Source organism: Zychaea mexicana, assembly GCF_025766255.1.
Source record: "Zychaea mexicana strain RSA 1403 chromosome Unknown BDB00scaffold_99, whole genome shotgun sequence".
NCBI classification, from domain to species: Eukaryota; Fungi; Mucoromycota; class Mucoromycetes; order Mucorales; family Lichtheimiaceae; genus Zychaea; species Zychaea mexicana.
Genome location: NW_026516762.1, coordinates 43,055 through 61,571, shown reverse-complemented (window position 1 = coordinate 61,571; position 18,517 = coordinate 43,055). Strand labels below are relative to the sequence as shown.

Sequence of the window (18,517 nt, the reverse complement as noted above, 5' to 3'; positions counted from 1 at the left end):
TATAGAGCTCTACGATACATCATTTTTCAGCGTAAGCTAAGGGCAAGTGGTCGGACACTTTTACAATTTGTGAAGCCTTAATTCGGTTTATTCAATCCATTTAGATGATGAGCGGTCAGAGGGAGGGGTGCGGAGAACACTTATTTCCACGCACATTACCAGCGTATGTTACACTAGGTTCTCGGTTTACTTGGGTCGACCATATATCATGTGATCCTGTCCTGGACAAGTTTCCCACAGCAATTTTCTTGTATCTGACGTAGCACAATGCGGATCTAGCATCATCTCAGAAACATTGAGCTTGTGGCATAAGCAAGCCAAGTTTAAAAAGAAATAGACAAGGAGGATACAACAGTTTACTACTAGACGCTTTTATATTCATTTACAAGCAAGATGATCATGGTAATTTGTTTTACCGGTATTACTAGATACGTTTTATGTCCGCAATGAACGGCGGTAGACGAAGAGAAGACAAGGTGAACGAATGATTCTGAAGAAAGCTTTTTGTTACATGAGTTGTCGATTGCATAATTATCGTGCGCTAGCTTGTATCGACATCCGGCATATCCCCTTTGGGTTATACTAGATTGGTGAGCTGGAGAAGGAAGGAAGGAAGGAAGGAAGGAAGGAAGGAAGAGGACGAATTCAAACAGCAGCATCCATACAAAGTTTTTTAAAGAGTGTGTGGAGAACACCATATTTGGATGCATTACTATCGCGTCAGCTTCTTTATGTGATTGTGCCCTTTGTGCTTCCGTATGCTTGCCTCCTGTTCTATCGTACGTGCTTGTGTAGTGAATCGTTGTTCAACTTATACATATTTAAAAAAGCCATATACTGAATGTTTATTGTCACCTGTGATTATGCTTTGTTATGGCTATTGAATAATATGCCAATAACGAAGAAAACGCTAAGGATAGAGAATGGTCTGTCTCTGTCACTTGACCCTTTTCTTTCGTGAGCACAACATCCAAACATTAACTCCGCGGTGTGTGTGTGTGTGTGTGTGTGTGTGAGAGGCGAGCGTGTGTGTGTAAAAATTGAGGGAAGAAGCTATCCTTCTTTTTTTCATACAGCTCTTTTCTTTTTTTATTTACTGAGGAAAACGACACGAAAGAAACACACTCATTATTGGAAATAATTCGATCGATGAGACAAGCATCGCTCAACGAAGAACTCGAATCCATCACTCGAGATTATGATTATGGTAATGTCCTAATTACCTTTCTTTCTTCCTTCTCAAATGAAACAAGTCGTGGAGATCGCCGTTTTTGCCACTGTCACCATAGAGAAAACTGAAGGCCAAGTGGTGTATTCGATTATGTTACATGTGCATAGGTATCGTCCCTGGGTCAGCCACTATCTTTGTTCTCGATGAGATAGAAAATTTGGGTCGGCTGGATCTGACGCTTTTGGAAGGTGTCATGATTGTCGTGGAAGTGAATAGTCAAGGATATAAGGTAATTACGCATGGAGGGCAAACTAGCTCCTTTGCTAGGAGTAGTTGATAGCATGTACCAGGTGATGGGTTGTTCTTTAGGCGGTGGTTCCGCAGCAAGCCGCCTCATCTACTGCTTACCCCATCTCCCACGCCTCAATTAATGCTTACCTTTGAACTATTTGCCGGTATACAAATTGCAGATCACGTCACATTCTCCACTGTATAGTGGCGCATCGGCTTTGGCAACGACACAATCCATTCTAGCACACATCAACCAACCGTTTGAAACCATGGAGAACCTGCTTATGACCGTCTCGCCCATGTTTTGCCAACGATTCCAAGAAGTTCTGTACGAGAAATTGCAAAGCGTCAACCAATCGCAACAGCAAGATGGCACTGGACATTCGCAGCAACATCAGCAACCATCATCGTCACCTTCTTCGTATTCCAACAGCAATAATAACGACCACAACAACAGCAGAAGTAGCACCAGTGATTCTAATATGTTATCTTCAACGTCTTTTAACCCACATCTTCCATCTTCGTCTTCTCCATCCACCAATCCACCTTTACATAACTCTACTACCGGTCCCAACAGCACGACTGATGCGCGGGATAACTGGATTCGTTAATACCCTAACCCCCCCTCCCATCCCATCCCTCACCCACGCCTTTTAACCTCATTGTGGCCGCGACCCGGCCCGTTTGACTCGGTAGCCTGTTGTTGCTCTTTTTACTTTTTGGGATCCCCTCTTGTCCTTTTGCCTCCCCCCTTAGCACGTCTCAAATAACTACTTATTATCTCTCTATTTCCATGACGAGCCCACCTCAATGCATCCAGCATCTTTCTTTTTGACAGCTTAGCAACTAAGCAAAAGAATATGTATTATTTACTTTAATTCTAACTTTATATATGTGTATAATTATACGTGCGTGCATACGTATAATAGGAAAATGAGAGGAGGAACAATGGTAGAAAAAGAGAACGGAAAATGGGTGCCATTTTTTTTGTTACAATAAATGAAAAAATCTAAAAGAAACTCTTCCAGGTGCCAGTGATAGCCATAAACAAGGATATAACGATCAAGAAATAACTCATTACTTTCCGTGGCATAGACATGGTGTGCTGGAAAAGTTTCAAATGACAGGCAAGTGGGAACAATGCACTGATGATGAATGCGAACAACGCACCGAGCAATCCCATTACCTTGTCAAAGCCAGGTACCACATAGGCGATCAGTACAATCATAGCGCTTACCATCACTGTACCAGTCACTGTAATCATCCGTACACGCCACTGAGAGCCAGCACACCATACTTCAATGCTTGGGTGTCTCAACAGGGCTATCTGCCATGTCAGGTTCACAGGTGCCATGGATAAACCGTATTTTGCGACAGGGTTCAGTGCCATCAGCCACAGAACAAACAGATTCACGACTCGGTTGTATTCTGGAATGGATATAAGGTTTTGGGTGATCTAATGGATGCCAATCAATAGTGTATCAATTAGTATGTATGTATAATAAGCATGCCCAATACTACATAGTTCATTCAATGCAGTGCTTACCTCTTCAAGGGTATCTAGACCAAACATCATGTATCCGGCAGCAGCAATGAAAAAGTAGACAATGGCTGTACACACATAGGTCCAGTCGACGACTGCTTTGTAATCCTTCGGATCCTCCATGTCGCGATAGATGGTGGGGAAGACAGAATGTCCAGCAAAGCCAGCCATGATCAAGCCGAAACTTAGTGGGACTGCAGTCCAATCGGATGGGAACAATTCGGTTTCCTATTTGTTTTTTTTTTTTTTTTTTTGGATGTAAATGTTGAGATAAAGTTGGATAGATGGATTTAAAAAAAACTCGTATTCTAGACTTACTGCTGGCTCGATTAAGCTGCCAGGTGCGTCTGGTTTTGAAAACCCGTCAAATAGCAAGATGAAAAGAATACTCAAGGCAATCACAATACCAAGTAAGCTTGCGTAGGACAGGTGGCGTACAGGTACAAACAACATGGGCGTCAAAACGCAGAAGGATGCCACATTAAGGAAAATGGGATTCAGGCCGGGGAACAGAGCATTGATTTCGTCGCTCATGAATACGACCAATGCCACGCTATAACGTTATGCATTCAAATCGTTAATACATTCATTCTCTTTACGCCAGATCACTATGCTTTACGTTACCTTACTGCAATGAGCTCCACTACGAAGAATGCAGATACCATGACACGGCCCTTTGTTCCAAATGCAGCAGCGCCAATATCGCCGTATGTTTGTGATCCTTGTTTCTGATCCAGACATTCTGCCAGTATTTTTGCAGTGTAGTTGGTCACGCCAAAACAAAATACAAACACAACAATGCCTATAACCCAGCCAGCAAGCTATTGTAGCAAGTGGTCCGTGCGCACAAATGAGTAACAATAACACAAACAACTCAACGCCCCCCCCCCCGCCCCCCGCACGCGTATGAGCCTTCTTCCGACCGATCTATGAAACCCGTCCGTCATCCGCCCAGTCCAACTCCTATCCAAACAAAAACAAATCATACCCTGAAACCTAAAGGCATTGCCAAAATTCCAATGCCCAGCAAGATATTGGTAGAATTGAATACAGATTGCAGAAACGAGGACCTAGGAATAGACTTTTTCGAGAATTCGTTGAGTGTCGAGCCGTCATCCGCTTTGCTTGTACTTCGCGTCAATACAGCATCGACGTAGCCAGCACCTCCGTCGGGATATGACAGCAATGAAGATCGTTCGTCAGGTGCTCCCGTCGTGGAATCCATGCCTAGTTGAGAGTAATAGGATCGGCAATCTGCATCTGGACCTGAAAACGAATAGCTACTGGAAAAACAAATGAGTCAGAAGGCATGCGTATATGATGCTGATGATGTCTTGAGGTCAAATCTTATCCCGTCCTTTCGTGCACTAACGCTTCCCTCCCTACCCCCCCTTCTTGTCCGGCTCAATATTCGCCCATCCAACTGCCTCTCATGTTTTTTTTTTTTTGCCTCTTCTCGCGACCCCTGATTTGGCTATATTGCTTAGCAGAAATACAAAAGACTGATGACACAACATACGTGTTGCTAGGATAGTACAGGTCCGAATGTATGGATGTCTTGTCCACATGGTGCTGTGGCTGTTGTTCCTCGTCTTGTGGTAGTTGCTGTGATGTTGCATATAAGCAAATGTTTACAGCTTGTGTGAGAAAGCATAGTCGTCGTTTTGCGAGTGATACCAACAAGTCATTCATTGATTACTTTACCAAGTAGCCTTTATCGGCAGCAGGAGAAGTCGACGTGATAGGTATATTTTCGGCCATGTAGGCCAGCGATGTGCGAGTATAGGAGCCAACAAGAGACCCTATCTGTTCACTGAACGATCGGGAAGCCGGTGGTGCTCGAGATGATCCAGCAGCAGGAAAAGCGTCTACAGTATCATCGTTGTTGTTGCTGTTGGATTGATAGGACGACCCGCAGCGGTTCGTTCGATCGTCTTGCTCGTCATGGTCCAGGATCATGGCAGACTGTGATCTCGAATGCGGAATGTCCATTGAAGGAAACAAGTCAAGGAAAGGGAAAAGAAACGAAAAGAGAAAGCTAGAAAATTAAAGAAGAAGAAGAAGAAGAAAGGGTTCGTTTATAGTTTCAAAAAAAGAAGACTCGTCTGGTTTTTATTTAGTTTTTTTTTTTTTTTACTTTTGTGCGTTTGGTGTTGTTTGTCTTGTTTGTTGAGCAGAACAGCCCTCTTTCCCTTCTTTTACCATCCCCCAGCTCTACTGCCTAACGCTTTGTTCATCCGCTATTATCCGCAACGTTTGCGTAACCTTTGCCTTTACGGACTCTACATTTTGAACGTTAGAGATAACCGGAGTTAATCCTTGTGTCAAAACACGGTGTCATTGGGGGGCGAAACGAAACAGGCACCAATGGATTACGCTCTCATCATACCCATTTCACGGACAGCTGCTTCATAGTCCTCGTTCGCTGCCTTGTTTTGTTCTTCTAGATCTTCCAGTGTCCGGATCTAAAAAGGCCAAACGGAAACGACAGAAAACATCAGCATCCATTGAACGATACCGTACCATCCCACTCTCTCCGCTTGAACCCAAATGCAAACACGGTTTCCCTCCCCGCTTCTGCTCTCTCTCTCTCTCTCCCCCTTTCCCCCATCCCAGGACGTGTGTGTGGGAAAAATAGTTGTTCACCTGCTCCTCTTCTGAATTGTTGATCCCTGGCAGCACTTCGATCAACGCGTCAATTTCTTTTGCCTTTTTCACCAAGTCCGTCGCTAATTCGTGCATATTTTCTATTCCATGTCCCCCATATCAAAAACCACATGATATGTTAACTTTCTCTTCCCAACAGAAGCCAGACATAATATATATAACTTACGATTAAATTCTTCCGGCGGATCTGCTTGTACTAGGTGCCATGTACAACTTTCGTTAGTCCAACAAGTCAATTACACTGGAAGTGTCTTCTTTTGTGTGTGTATTGTTGCTCGCTAGTGCGGTACATACTTTTCGGTTGTGCGATTGGTATTTGGTTGTTTAGTTCTGCCATTGCTGATTTCTCGTGAACATAGAATAAACTATTTGTAAACATGCGTGCCATCTAAAAGTGCAGCATGTTGGTTAGCCGATAATCTAATAAAAGGGGTGGGTGCGTGCAATTACATACAGCGTCAATGGCATCTTGCAACTGTGTTAATCGATCCATGCTTTTTGCGGAGGGGGTATATGTAAAGTAAAGGTTGTGTGCTTGGTGGCTCACACTTGCACATTTATGAAGCGGAGTTTTGCACTGCCGATTGTCTGCCCAACTCTTCTATCCTGCTTGCTTGATAAGGAAAGGGAGAGTGACAGCCCCTCTGGGAAGCGATGCCTACATGCTACATGACATGCCCAGTTAAGCGCATGTGACATCCTTTTTGTGGTTTGGAAAGTGGCGTCCAGATAACCACCGTATCAAAATACGAAACGGCTGATGCTCTTTTGCTCTCCTTGTGCGCGAGATGTAACCCGTTGGCGTTTGGATTGATATATCAGTACATCACCCATCAAATACTGCTACTGTACTGTGAAGCTTAGCAGATGGTGCATCACAAACAGTTGATGGTGCTTACAGACAGGGACTCGTTCTATTGGTGGTTCTTATCCCCTTTTGAAAGAAGACTCCCTCGAAACAAGGACACAAAGTGTTTCACTTCTCACTTTTTTAGTGCTTGTTACGCCCAGACATTTTTTTCTAAAAAAAAAAAAACTAGCACTGAAACCTTTTTTTTTTGACACTTTCGACTCAATAAGTTCTCTACGTATCTATAGCACATACACACACACACACAGTACGCGCTATACGCATACATTCAACATGTCGTTGCATAATAGTGTTGTGACAGCATTCCGGAATTCAGAGTGCCATACGACACGACCTCCACAGCACCCTCGACCACACCAGCAACCTGCACCTCCTATACAGCCGATAACAGCAACGCAACCACACCCTCCATTGCCACAGTTGCAGCCACAGTCAGTCGAAGGCACGTCCAATTCCACAAATGATCCCTGGGACCGTGTCGACAACTATGCATTCACTTTTGTGAATCCACCCGTTTCACCTACAGGGTAAGTAGCTCAGGGAACATTTGGATAATTTCACTCGCAATGCACAGTTTTAAAAACATCAGACTCATTACTCTCCTATCGCCAGATCACAGACCGAAACCCATCGTTTTTCACGTCCAAAACGACAGCCACCACCGATATCAATACCAGCACAACCGCAGCAACAGCAACAACAGCACGAGTCTACTACTCCTGGCAGTTCCCTGTCAGCTCGATCTCGGTACGAATCCATCAACGTCACGTCACCACGATCTCGAACAGAAAGTCAAAATAGCAACGTTCAATTCACACCTGCGTCCAGCAAATTCGAAAACCTCAAGCTTCAGGCAATGCACTTGTGGACTTCCGGAGTTGATCTCGAACTGAAAAAGGCGGAACAGCCTATCAAAAAGAAGGCATCGTCTGCTACTTGGCTCACCGAGTCCGAGTTTACGAGTATGCAACCTCCAGCAGCTGAAAAGCCGCTATCACCAGCGCAACCGGTGGAATCATCATCGTCTTTCAGCACAGACGGCTTCATCAAAACAAGTACCAGTAATCTAGGTGTCACCCATGGTGGATATGCGCGTAAAGACACGCGCTCTTTTGCCGAAGCTGCGAGTTCACAACAACAACAACAACAAGAGCAGCAGCATAGCAGTGATAATGACACAGATGCTTGGTCACCCGAACAAGAAGATCTTACCCCTGCAGTGCATACCTTACCGTTCGCCACACATCGCCGCGGTCCTTCTTCAACAGGACCTATGCCCTTGTCGTGCAAATCCGGCAGAACACTCGTTAACAGTATGTCTGCGGCAATACCTGCCGGAGCCGCAGCACCACCATCGACAATCACTGCAGGCGTTGGCAACATGCCTGCATTGGACCACAATCTCGACGCGCAAATGTACCAGGATTTATACGTGATTTACTCCGATCTCCATGGATCCCACACGTTAACGAAATTTTATGTCAACGCTGACGAGTTTTTACGACAAAGCCCACGGATGTCTTCCAGGACGTTTGGCATGCTTATTGAGACCTTGGTTTCGGTAGCTGCACTCGAGAAACGACCGACAGGCACGTTACCAGAAGGTAGAAATGTATTTAACCGAATGATACCCAGCATTGCGCCGTTCACACAAGCACTCCAAGGCTATCTCCAATTTCATGTGCTGACTCCACGCGAGATGATGCCTGTGCTGGAGCTGTGCAGCATGTTTGCGCTTGCCTGCCCTCGCTCTGCCACTCGAATGCCTTTGGGGCTGATCCAACAAACATACGACCAAATCAAAACCATCTTCAACCATACAAATGCCACGCGTGCAAAAGCCTATCTGTACGAGATCAGCTCAAGCCTCAAACCAGAAACAGGATTTTGGGGGAGCTCGAACGCAGATGCAAACAATGGTTGGGAGAATTCTCAAGCGGTTCAAAACGAGGTCGCAAGGAACGGTGCGGATGGATGGTGGCGATCCATGTCGCAATTGCCCTCTATTCCTGATGGCAAGGAGCTGCTGCAACAAGTGGCACGACGGATGAAACGGACAGCAAAAGGCCGCTGGATTTGCACGGACGACCCATTGCTTCCTAGAATCGTCAATATTGTTCAAGGCGAGCATCCTGGTATGCACGTTTATCTGATGACTCAGTTCATGCTGTTATGGGAGGAAATGTGCGGGCCCGTACAACAGGCGATGCAAAGGCACGTGGAGAGCATCACCAACAATGAGGCCCAAGAGAACGGCACGGTGTCGATGATATCCAACAACTACAACAACGACGAAGAGCAAGAAGTGTTGGAAGGATGCAGTGTATATACGGATCTCTACGTGTGTGGCACGACTCTTTTCCCGACCGTCAGTGAACCCGCTGTCGTTTTCCATGCACTGGTCGATTGTGAACATTATCCTTTTGCGCCACAGGAAGGATCGTTTGCTGTGCTGATTTCAAACGAGCGCCAGGTTCAGCCGACATTCTCCAAACAACGTTCATCGGCAAAGGTCGAATCTGCTATGGTGCTGACAGGCACAATCGTGTATGGAAAAGTCGTCTCCTCAAAGATCATCATTGGAGTTCATTTGAGGGACTCGCAGCTTTCTACGGCTCGCTGGTCTGCACGATACACATTGATTGCCGCTAATGCAAACGCTGCCTCGATCTACCCGGTGCTTGATTGGTATCGTCTTCAAGTCGAGCAATCCAACGATACATTGCCAGAACTTGCATCCAGCTTGCTCACACCAGCAACTTCACAACGGCCAGGTGAGCTGGAGGATAATCGCGATATGCCGGAATATCTCCATGGTTTGGAACTCGATCTTTCTTGTATCATGTTGCCACAGTATCAGAATGCCAATGTGATCCTGGGCAGCAAGGGCAAGTCAACCCAATGGCCGATGCATCGTGATCAGACACTAGCACCATCGCTCCGGTCACCCATGTACATCCTGTCTCCCACGCAGCTAGCGGCGGTCCAGCATGCACTGACACACAAAGTCTCGGTGATCTCGGGTGGGGAAGGTACAGGAAAAACGTTCTTGGTGACCAAGCTTGTCGAACTGATCCATCAGTCGCTCGTATCTGCCCAATGCTTCCAACCCATTCTGATACTGACAAAGAATGAAAACACACTGGACAGTATCCTGACCCAAGTCATCAAAAAGATCCCAGACTTGGTACGTCTTGGCAGAGCCATTGGCAATGGTCAAATTGGCCATCGACAGCTTATCAAGGCGGCGGCACCCAACCCAACTGATCCGAATCGCAAGTACGCGCATGCCATGGAACGCAAGCTTGCTACGCTTCAAGGCCAACTGTCGGCTTTGTGGAGTTATCGACAAAGGGTGGTGGATGCTGAACCAAGAGTCATGGTAACCACCATCCCACCACAGTATGTTGTCGAGTTCCAATCCGGCTATACCCGCAAGACGGGCATGCCCGTTCAACCGAGCCACGAGTATCCTCTCGAGGTCATCTGGAGCCGCTGGATGGGTGAAACGAAGCAGCAACGGCCAGCATCATCCGCTAATGTGGATAGCAATTTGGCATTTGGTGCTACGTATGCCACGCTCGCCGGATCCACGCTTTCGGAAACAGGCCAATTTATGCCACCGATCATGGAACGCGACTACTATATCGAGCGTCGCAAGTGGATCGAGCGCCATGCGCCGTTTGTTGGATCGATCTCGAATGCCGAGCACTGGCCATTCTCGAATTCAGAAAGCGGCAGCCATGTGCGTCTATTGATGAAGAAGGTCTGGTCGATGATCAAACCACAAGATTTGTGGGACTTGCCTCAGGGGAACAAGGACATGGTACAGCAGCAAGTCATTTCTGCGCTGCTGAAGATCATTGACATCAACATCAACGGCCTCTTGACACAGCAAGCACAAGCAGCCAAGGTCGTGGAAGAGTCTCGGTTGGCCAAATGGGTCAACATTTCTCGGTTCAGTCGCGTGGTCGGTGTTACTGCTGATTTCGCTGCAGCCCATTACAAGGTACTCGAATCGTTGTGGCCGCGTGCAGTGATTATGGACGAGGCGCAAAGCATTCTTGAGTCCGTCTCTGCGCCGTTTGTGTTGGGTTCCCGTGTGCAACAGGTCATCATGATCGGTGACGCGCATGCTCGTCAACGTCCAACAGTGCACAATCCAAAGTTGAAGGGCAGTCCAAAGAATTTGGATATTTCGCTATTCGAGCGTTGGAGGTTGGGAGGCGGGTACATTACTCGGTTGGAGGAACAATGGCGCATGTGCTCGGATATCGTTGGTATCCATGACTCACTGGCTACGCCAGAAGCAGACCGCAAGCTATTGATCACTGCCCCCATTGCTGGCGAGAACAAGGGCGATCAGTGCACGCTTGAGCTCGTAGGATTGAACGACCGAGCCTTTTTTGTCGATTATCAAGTTCCGAAAGATGCCATCAACGATTTGGACCCCCTGGCTCGTCGTTTCACGGGCAAAGATATCAAGATGGTGGATTTGGACGAGGCTCGCTATGTCGCTCACTTGACTCTGTACCTATATCAACAAAATTACAAGGCGCATCAGATCACCATCCTCACAGTATCGCCAACACAAAAAATTCTCGTCCAGATGGTTCTCAGGGAACTTGCCTCGACGCCAAACAGTTTTGTTTCGTCTAATTCGACGATTGCCATCGTTGACACTGTAGATAATTATGTTGGCAAAGAAAGTCATTTTGTTATCCTGTCTTTGGCCATGCCTTGCAACAATCCGATCCCAGAAGGCAACATTTCTCTCGCTCTTTCACGAGCCCGCTCGGGTCTCTACATGGTCGGCAGAGTCAAGGAGCTTCAGGAAACAGCATGGAGTAATGTGATCCAATACATGAAAGACAGAGGTAAGATCCTGAACGATGATAGCTAAGAAGAAATACGGGGATCAAGTGTTAATCATCACTTACATTTGTGTATATAGGCCTCTGTGAACCCAATATCGAACTCCAATGTCAGAAGCATAAAGATCAAATTTCCCTCGCTGCTAACCACGCTGATTTCATACTAGTCAAAAATGGAGGATGCACGGTATGTTCATTAGTATTGCTTTGCCATATAGCGTATTCAAGGCTTTGCTTATCAGCTCTTCTATTCCATGTATATGTGTGCTACATAGAAACTCTGCGATACGTTATTAGACTGTGGCCATGTTTGCAAGGAGACGTGCCATCACATGAAGCACTCGAACATCATGTGCCAACAGAGCTGTGAGCGGGCTCGCCCAGAAGGATGTAAGCACAAGTGTCGTAACAAATGCTACCAGTGCCACAACAAGTGTCCTCCGTGCGACGTGTTTACAGAGATGGGACGTGAGTGTGGCCATATTATTTCGGGACCGTGCCATAAACTTCCAGAGTTGTGCAAGACTACACCCTGTCTTGAAAAAGTCCAGCATGAGTTCCCTTGTGGTCACAGCATAAGCGTGGAATGTCATCGAGTCTCAAGTGCCAGTCAAAAAGAGCTGGTCTGTCAAGAAGTTGTTCAAGTAACGCTAGAGTGTGGACATACTGTCGAAACACAATGTTGCTACGAGCCGATATGTACTGAGCGCTGCCCAGAACGTCTTGACTGCGGGCATAGTTGCCCAGAGAGGGTAAAAAGCTACTATTTTTTTCATATCATCACTCACGAAAAAATCAGAAAGCTTGAGTAGCTTACATATCTTTTTTTGATAATTAATTAGTGCGGTACGGACCATCGGTTACATGCGCGAGCCGATTGTACGGCAAGTTGCTCAAAACAATTAATCTGTGGCCACTATTGTGCTAAAGGTTGTGCGAATCCCGATGATCATACTGAACGCTGCGTTGAACCGTGCCAGCACGTTTGCAGCCATGGTTACCGGTGTGGACGTGATTGCTGGATGGTTTGCAATGCGTGCCTGCAGCCTTGCCCTTACAAGGTATTTTGTAAAAGTTGAGCATATTTTATATGAGGCAAAAAACCAACATACTCTTTTTTTTTCTGTGTGTTTCTTTAGTGTGAGCATCTGCAGTGCACTAAAAAATGTCATGAGGTAAGTGAACTCTAAAGCATTCAATCATCTTATGGGTTAATTTATTAACGTCATGATCGATAATATAGAGATGCGATAGACCACCATGCAATGAGCGTTGCACACAACAATTGGATTGCGGGTATGTTCTAATATATATACGCTGGTTTTTAAAGATTCTTGAAAGCTAATTCGACGTATGTTTAAAATATGTAATATAGACACATCTGTTCCGGCTTATGTGGTGAACCCTGTCCACCTTGCAAACAGTGCTCTTCAGATCGTGTTTGTTCTATTTCCTTGAGAACGCTCGCTGAATTCGATGATGAGGAACTCGTCTATATGTTGCCAGAATGTGAATGTGGTAAGTTGGAAAGAAATATTTTCCAAAGTTAGGGGAAAATGAGGTGTATTTTATATATACATGAGTGAACTCACGATAATGTATGTTAGTGTTTGCTGTTGAATCCTTGGATCTATATTTTCAAACACAAGCCAAGAATGGTGAACACACGGCCATCAAGCTATGGCAATGTCCATCCTGCCAAAAGCCGATATACACAGCACTGCGCTACAATGTATACATCAAGACCGAGATCGCGTTGGTGAATCAGATCAAAGCACAGCAAGAAGCGGCACGCCAACTTATTTCACAGCAAGAAAAGACGGATATTATCCAAGCCATGAACGCGGAAACGCGCACAAGCATTAATAACATTGTCGGTGGTCGTTGGTTTGTGTGTGAAAACGGCCATCCCTACTTTATCGGTGACTGTGGTGGCGCCACACAGATTGCTTCTTGTCCGCAGTGTGGTGCAGTAATTGGTGGTCTACAGCATAAGGTGGTGGAATCTAATCGATTTTATGGCGAGTTTGATGGTTCCTATGAACCTGCTTGGCCAGGCCAACCTGGATAATCCCGTTCATATTCTGTTCAGCTTGTGCAACAATTCTAATCCATCATCATCATCCATCATCGTCATAGCCATCAACATCTTGCGCATATACTATATCATTTTTTCTATCATGAATAACCTACTACATCTCCTATCCCTCAATTATTGACAAAGATTTATCTTTCCTGTCTTCTTCTCTCTACCAAGTACTTGTGCATACCATCCCTTCTCCTTTTCTTTTAACTGTACTGCATATATGATGTTTATAGTAGCTGTTTTATACATATATGTATATATATATATACTTATCGTAAGAGGTAGCATCATAAATATATTCAAAACCTACATACCTCAAAGCCGTCTACGTCTCTCTTCTTTAACGTATGGCAAGCGCGATCGTTCTTTACAAAATATATACTGTAGTTGCGTGCAGTTGCGTGCAGTTGCGATGAATGGCAGTCCATACCTTTGCTCTGGCCTTTCTTGCGTACTGCATTTCTTCTTCCGCAGCACATACACACTAATAGAAACGTCCTCATCAAACAAAGTTATCACGTTCGCGGAATGAGTGTCTACCCCTACTACTGATTTCGTACTTCGACCAGGCCTTGGGAAACCCGGTGCACCAATTACTGACAAGCGTACTTCTTTTATGACGGCGCTCCTACTGCCAACATTGTCCACCACTATGAAATTGCAATCGTCGATGGTACACAGAATCTGGGAAAGCTTTAAGGTGGCGCAACGGCAAGCCATTCTCCGTGATATCATCCACCTCATCTATGACAGTCGTAAAATACCTTTTCTGTAGTCCCGGTACATCTGTAATTGAGTGTTGTCGAACACGAACAAGAGGTTAATCTTGCGATTGGTTCACGATTCCAGAGTGCTACTGTTGTTTGTAACACAATGTTTACTTTGAATATATAAAGTGGAGGTGCAGCAAGACACTAGCACCGAAGGAATGGCGTCATCAGGCTTAAGGATGCTGCGTTCACAGGCTGAACTTTAAGTCTGGCTATAAAAATCAATATGGGCGAGCCGAGCCAGTTTTTGAATGCCAACAGGCGTATGACTAACCAACTGTTTGTTAGGTAAATACAATACATACACATATGATGTTACAAACACATAAATATAATATTGTAATAAATATATGCTAATAACAATCACATACAATAAATTTATATATAGCTATAGTGGTACTGGACGTACCGATCCGACAACAAATGTCTAGCTCGATGTATGTCGATGTAGGCTGATCCTTCTTTACGACTAAGATCGCCGAACGCCGACTGGAGCCTTAAACTATAGTAAGGCAAGGAACCTACCAGTCCGCGCGTCCAACAGTTGATAAGATGATTATCAATGTGGATACCAGCACCACCCTATTCTATCAAAATGACCGGCTAGTCGATCTTGTTGTCAGTGTCTTGCGTCATTGTATGTAGCAATGACGAGTTATGACGTAGCATCAGCCAGCATGACTTTAACAAGCTCGAAAAGGATTTGAAGGAGCTCAAGTTCCAGGTTAACTACCATGCTTAAAATCCTCGTCTCAAATACACGGCACTGCGATTGACACCGCGTCCTCGTGGCCATATGTTTTTTGTGGATGATCGAGATGGCAAAGAAAAGAGCGTTGCAAACAGTACTATGTACGACTAATAATAATAACAATACCAGCTTACTTTGCGTTACACGTTTTTTCCTTGCATAGTCGAGCGTAATGGTGTTTATTCGCCTAACGGAAGTCTGCGACGTTAAACTAGACGAACAGCAGACAGCAAAATTGATCCAGCTTACCTGCCAAAAACCACAGTTTAATATGATCACCAATCCGTACTGTATGCAAATTGCATGGTGATCATAAACCTGTCATGGCCACCAATAATGCACGTGTTTTTCCTACACCAGACATCTCATATGCTAGCGGCACGTTTCATTAAGGCACATTGAAAATCAGTAGGTGGCGCATGGTAATCGCATAGCAAAGAAGAGACACTAGAATAAGCCTTGCTCCTCTCATTGTTTGCTGCCATTTTCCATACCGAGTTCTCGATCAATCGATCCAGTATTTTGTCAGCCAATTGTACCAGAAATTGATTGATTCCAGTATCAACGTAACTGTCAGCAATCCACCTACTGTAACATGTACTCCAATCTAGAACGTGATATCCATCACAACATACTTAAAAAATATGTAGCTGACTGTTAGTGGCAACATGGCCAAAGTAAACCCGCAATTATTTGTTTGCATCGTTACCCAATGCGAAAGGTGCCTCTCTTCTATGCAGAGATCCAGCGCATCTCCGACACGGTGATCGGCATACTCAATGCGTTTTAACGAAATGGCGCGATTAAATGTATCTTGGCAAACGTGTGCTTCATAATCAAATCCCATTTCTTGTCGAGCAACCGATCATTGCTTTTGGCACCGACGTGACACATCCACCAGCAAATGATTTCAATCGATCCTCGTTCGCTGCTGTAACCGCATCCATAAACAGCTGGGCAAAGCACTATGCAAGTACAGTTCGTGTTCGAGGCAGTCGCTCAAAGATTACTGAGAATTTTACGAGTAAGGTTAAGCAGATTCTCAAAACATATGTCTTAGAGGGCCAGTTCAGGACCGTCTTCAAGCTTGAAGTCTGCACACACAAGTTGTTTTGGCCTCTATGTCACTTGAAGACATACAGACCCATAGTAATATTTGTCATGGTCCGAAGACGACAACATACAAGTGCGGTGCCGATTGACTGGGCAATTGTAAGGCTGGAACAGACGTTAACACAAACATTGTCCATCCGCATGAGATTAACATTTTCCCATCTTCGTCAATAAATAGTTTTGCTCTCTTTTTGGTATAACATATCACAGCGATGGCCCTTATTTCGTTTACTCAAATCGAGTATTTTAATGTTGCTTAAGAGACGCGGAAAAGCAGATAAGAAGCCGAGGGGCGCGAAATGAGAGATATTAGCAGTAAACGCAAAAATATTACTGACACGCTATTGACATACTGCGCTAAACTGCCAGACATACACACATGAGAAGAATACTGGGCTGATCAGAGCAGATTGAAATGGCAATTACTGCTTGATGAAAAGACAATACTGTATAGATATATATAGAAAATGTTTACAAAGAAAATATATATAAAAATATAATATTATTGAATATATAAAAAAGAAAAATAAATTGAAAAGCTTCTTCTGAAAAATAGAAAAAAGCATCCAAATCAAGTTTAAAAACTATAAATTAAGCAAAAAGATAATTATAAGATGGATGAAACAATTGCAAAAATGAAAAATGAAAGCTATAAATTAAAAAAAGAAATGCTATATTTATGATAAGAAGTATTATGAAATAGTAGATGAGGAAGATTTGAAAAATAAAACATCTCAGAAACCTGAAAATAGTATAATTAAAATTGACTTTTCTTAGGATGAATTATCAAATCCTAAAAATAATAATTCTCAGTAAAAAATCAAATTCTGAGGATACATCTATTGAGAATCAAAATTCTGAGGACATTTCTCCTAAAAATAAAAATTCACAGGAACTCTCAAATCCTCATATTTCTGATGCAATGTTAGAGAATAATACTTCCAGTGCAGCTACCTCATAGGGTGGTTGTGATTCAGGTGATATTGACTTTACATGTATAGCAGCATGTTCAAATTGTATGGATATATTAAAATACATGTGTGGATATGGGTTTTTTGATGAAATAATAAATTAATTAGAAAAGGAAAAATATATGTTAAAAGTTTTTTAAAACATATTTTAAATATGATATCTTTCTAGTAAGTAAAAAAAATCAGGATATTATTTATATGACACAACAGAAAATGCAAGCATTATATATTAGAGAACAAAATGAAATAAATAAAGATAAATTAGATTATTCATCTGATTTAGAATAAGTATTTTAATTTGGCCATTGATGGCTATATCAGCTACAGTAATCTATTAGCTATAATGCGACTAGTAGTTTACAAGCAGCTAAACAACTAATGGCAGGCGTTCATTTCTTGGTGCACCTATTGCCATCAGTAACTATAAATATGTTTCAAAAATCAGTATTCTATTAATTTGATTACCTATAAGCTGAATTGGTTATCATCCCTGTTGCTAATACTGTAGCTGTGGCTGTTACTTTCCTCTGAGCAGCCCAGCAATAATATAAAAGAGTCAGTATTAAACAAGGAGCAGATGATGACTAATAATCTTATGTGTGATTGTCATATACCAGAAACTTTGCAAGCATATTCTACTATAAGTTGACAAACACAGTTGTTATATCTCTTGAATACTGTAGTAAACGATTTTTTAGTAGGATGTTACCATAGAAACAAGAGCGAGTAAGCATGAAAATAACCAAGAAAACCTCCAATTTTATAGCAATATTGTAAATACAGCTGGACCAAACGGACTCAAGGTCTTCACCGAACTTGGAGTGCAGTGCAACAAACTCTGTATGCTCTTTTACACAGTCAGCAATGCTGGGTGCTTTTCGGTTCATGGGGCCCTTTCAAATAGGCTTCTATTACTATAAGTGAGATAGAAACAATTAAGTTAACGAAAAGCAGATCTATAAATTCTGCTCACTGAATCACCTGTCCAGATCTCCATGGTAACAGTAATGGTATATAGCAATGGAAAGACCTACTATGGAATGCGTATTCACCCTTAATTGAGTTCAAAGTAGATAATGGCTTGAGAAGAGCAATCCTTAATTGTAGATAAATCTTTTAAACATTTGATTTTGTAAAACTTATTGTTTAAATTTTATATAAAAATCGATATAACTTTTAATTGATTTATCCTTAATGATAATGACAATAAATAAAAAAAATTATTTTTTTATTATTTTATATCTAAGAAAAAATAATAAAATTATCTAAATATTTATTATTTAGAATAATTTATTAATTTTGATCATTAACTTTAAAGACTTAATGATTAAAAAAGATGAAATATATAAAATGTTTTATCTTTTGATCAATAATTCTTCTAATGGCTAAACTTTCCTTTATGGACTAAA

The 18,517-nt window shown here is 43.2% G+C and overlaps 6 protein-coding genes across 6 annotated transcripts; 3 read left to right on the top strand and 3 right to left on the bottom strand.

Moving 5' to 3' along the window:
• Positions 1 to 221: 221 nt before the first annotated feature.
• Positions 222 to 783, bottom strand: BDB00DRAFT_646636 (uncharacterized protein). The gene has a single exon (XM_053118144.1). It carries the CDS (start codon positions 708 to 710, stop codon positions 363 to 365), a length of 348 nt encoding a protein of 115 aa, XP_052975150.1. The 5' UTR covers positions 711 to 783; the 3' UTR covers positions 222 to 362.
• Positions 784 to 1,149: 366 nt separating this feature from the next.
• On the top strand, positions 1,150 to 1,818 carry BDB00DRAFT_739170 (uncharacterized protein; the record flags this gene model as incomplete). Its single annotated transcript, XM_053118433.1, has 3 exons — positions 1,150 to 1,207; positions 1,339 to 1,460; positions 1,642 to 1,818. Coding segments are annotated over 3 exons (357 nt in total), but the record flags the coding sequence as incomplete, so codon positions are not given.
• A 653-nt stretch (positions 1,819 to 2,471) lies between these two features.
• BDB00DRAFT_771686 (transmembrane amino acid transporter protein-domain-containing protein) lies at positions 2,472 to 4,230 on the bottom strand (the record flags this gene model as incomplete). Its single annotated transcript, XM_053119984.1, has 5 exons — positions 2,472 to 2,918; positions 3,009 to 3,233; positions 3,324 to 3,558; positions 3,630 to 3,826; positions 3,994 to 4,230. 5 exons carry the CDS (start codon positions 4,228 to 4,230, stop codon positions 2,472 to 2,474), a joined length of 1,341 nt encoding a protein of 446 aa, XP_052975148.1.
• Positions 4,231 to 5,082: 852 nt separating this feature from the next.
• On the bottom strand, positions 5,083 to 6,216 carry BDB00DRAFT_846090 (uncharacterized protein). Its single transcript, XM_053125129.1, has 5 exons — positions 6,127 to 6,216; positions 5,967 to 6,060; positions 5,839 to 5,868; positions 5,652 to 5,752; positions 5,083 to 5,470 (listed from the first exon to the last, which is right to left on the bottom strand). The coding sequence occupies exons 1-5, from the start codon at positions 6,163 to 6,165 to the stop codon at positions 5,378 to 5,380; spliced, it is 357 nt and encodes a 118-aa protein (XP_052975147.1). The 5' UTR covers positions 6,166 to 6,216; the 3' UTR covers positions 5,083 to 5,377.
• A 231-nt stretch (positions 6,217 to 6,447) lies between these two features.
• BDB00DRAFT_846083 (uncharacterized protein) lies at positions 6,448 to 13,814 on the top strand. The gene is made up of 9 exons (XM_053125128.1): positions 6,448 to 7,070; positions 7,156 to 11,420; positions 11,498 to 11,604; positions 11,693 to 12,169; positions 12,260 to 12,478; positions 12,557 to 12,592; positions 12,661 to 12,713; positions 12,793 to 12,935; positions 13,025 to 13,814. Exons 1-9 carry the CDS (start codon positions 6,817 to 6,819, stop codon positions 13,486 to 13,488), a joined length of 6,018 nt encoding a protein of 2,005 aa, XP_052975146.1. The 5' UTR covers positions 6,448 to 6,816; the 3' UTR covers positions 13,489 to 13,814.
• A 2,017-nt stretch (positions 13,815 to 15,831) lies between these two features.
• On the top strand, positions 15,832 to 16,311 carry BDB00DRAFT_791490 (uncharacterized protein; the record flags this gene model as incomplete). Its single annotated transcript, XM_053121041.1, has 1 exon — positions 15,832 to 16,311. One exon carries the CDS (start codon positions 15,832 to 15,834, stop codon positions 16,309 to 16,311), a length of 480 nt encoding a protein of 159 aa, XP_052975145.1.
• Between the last annotated feature and the right edge of the window lie 2,206 nt (positions 16,312 to 18,517).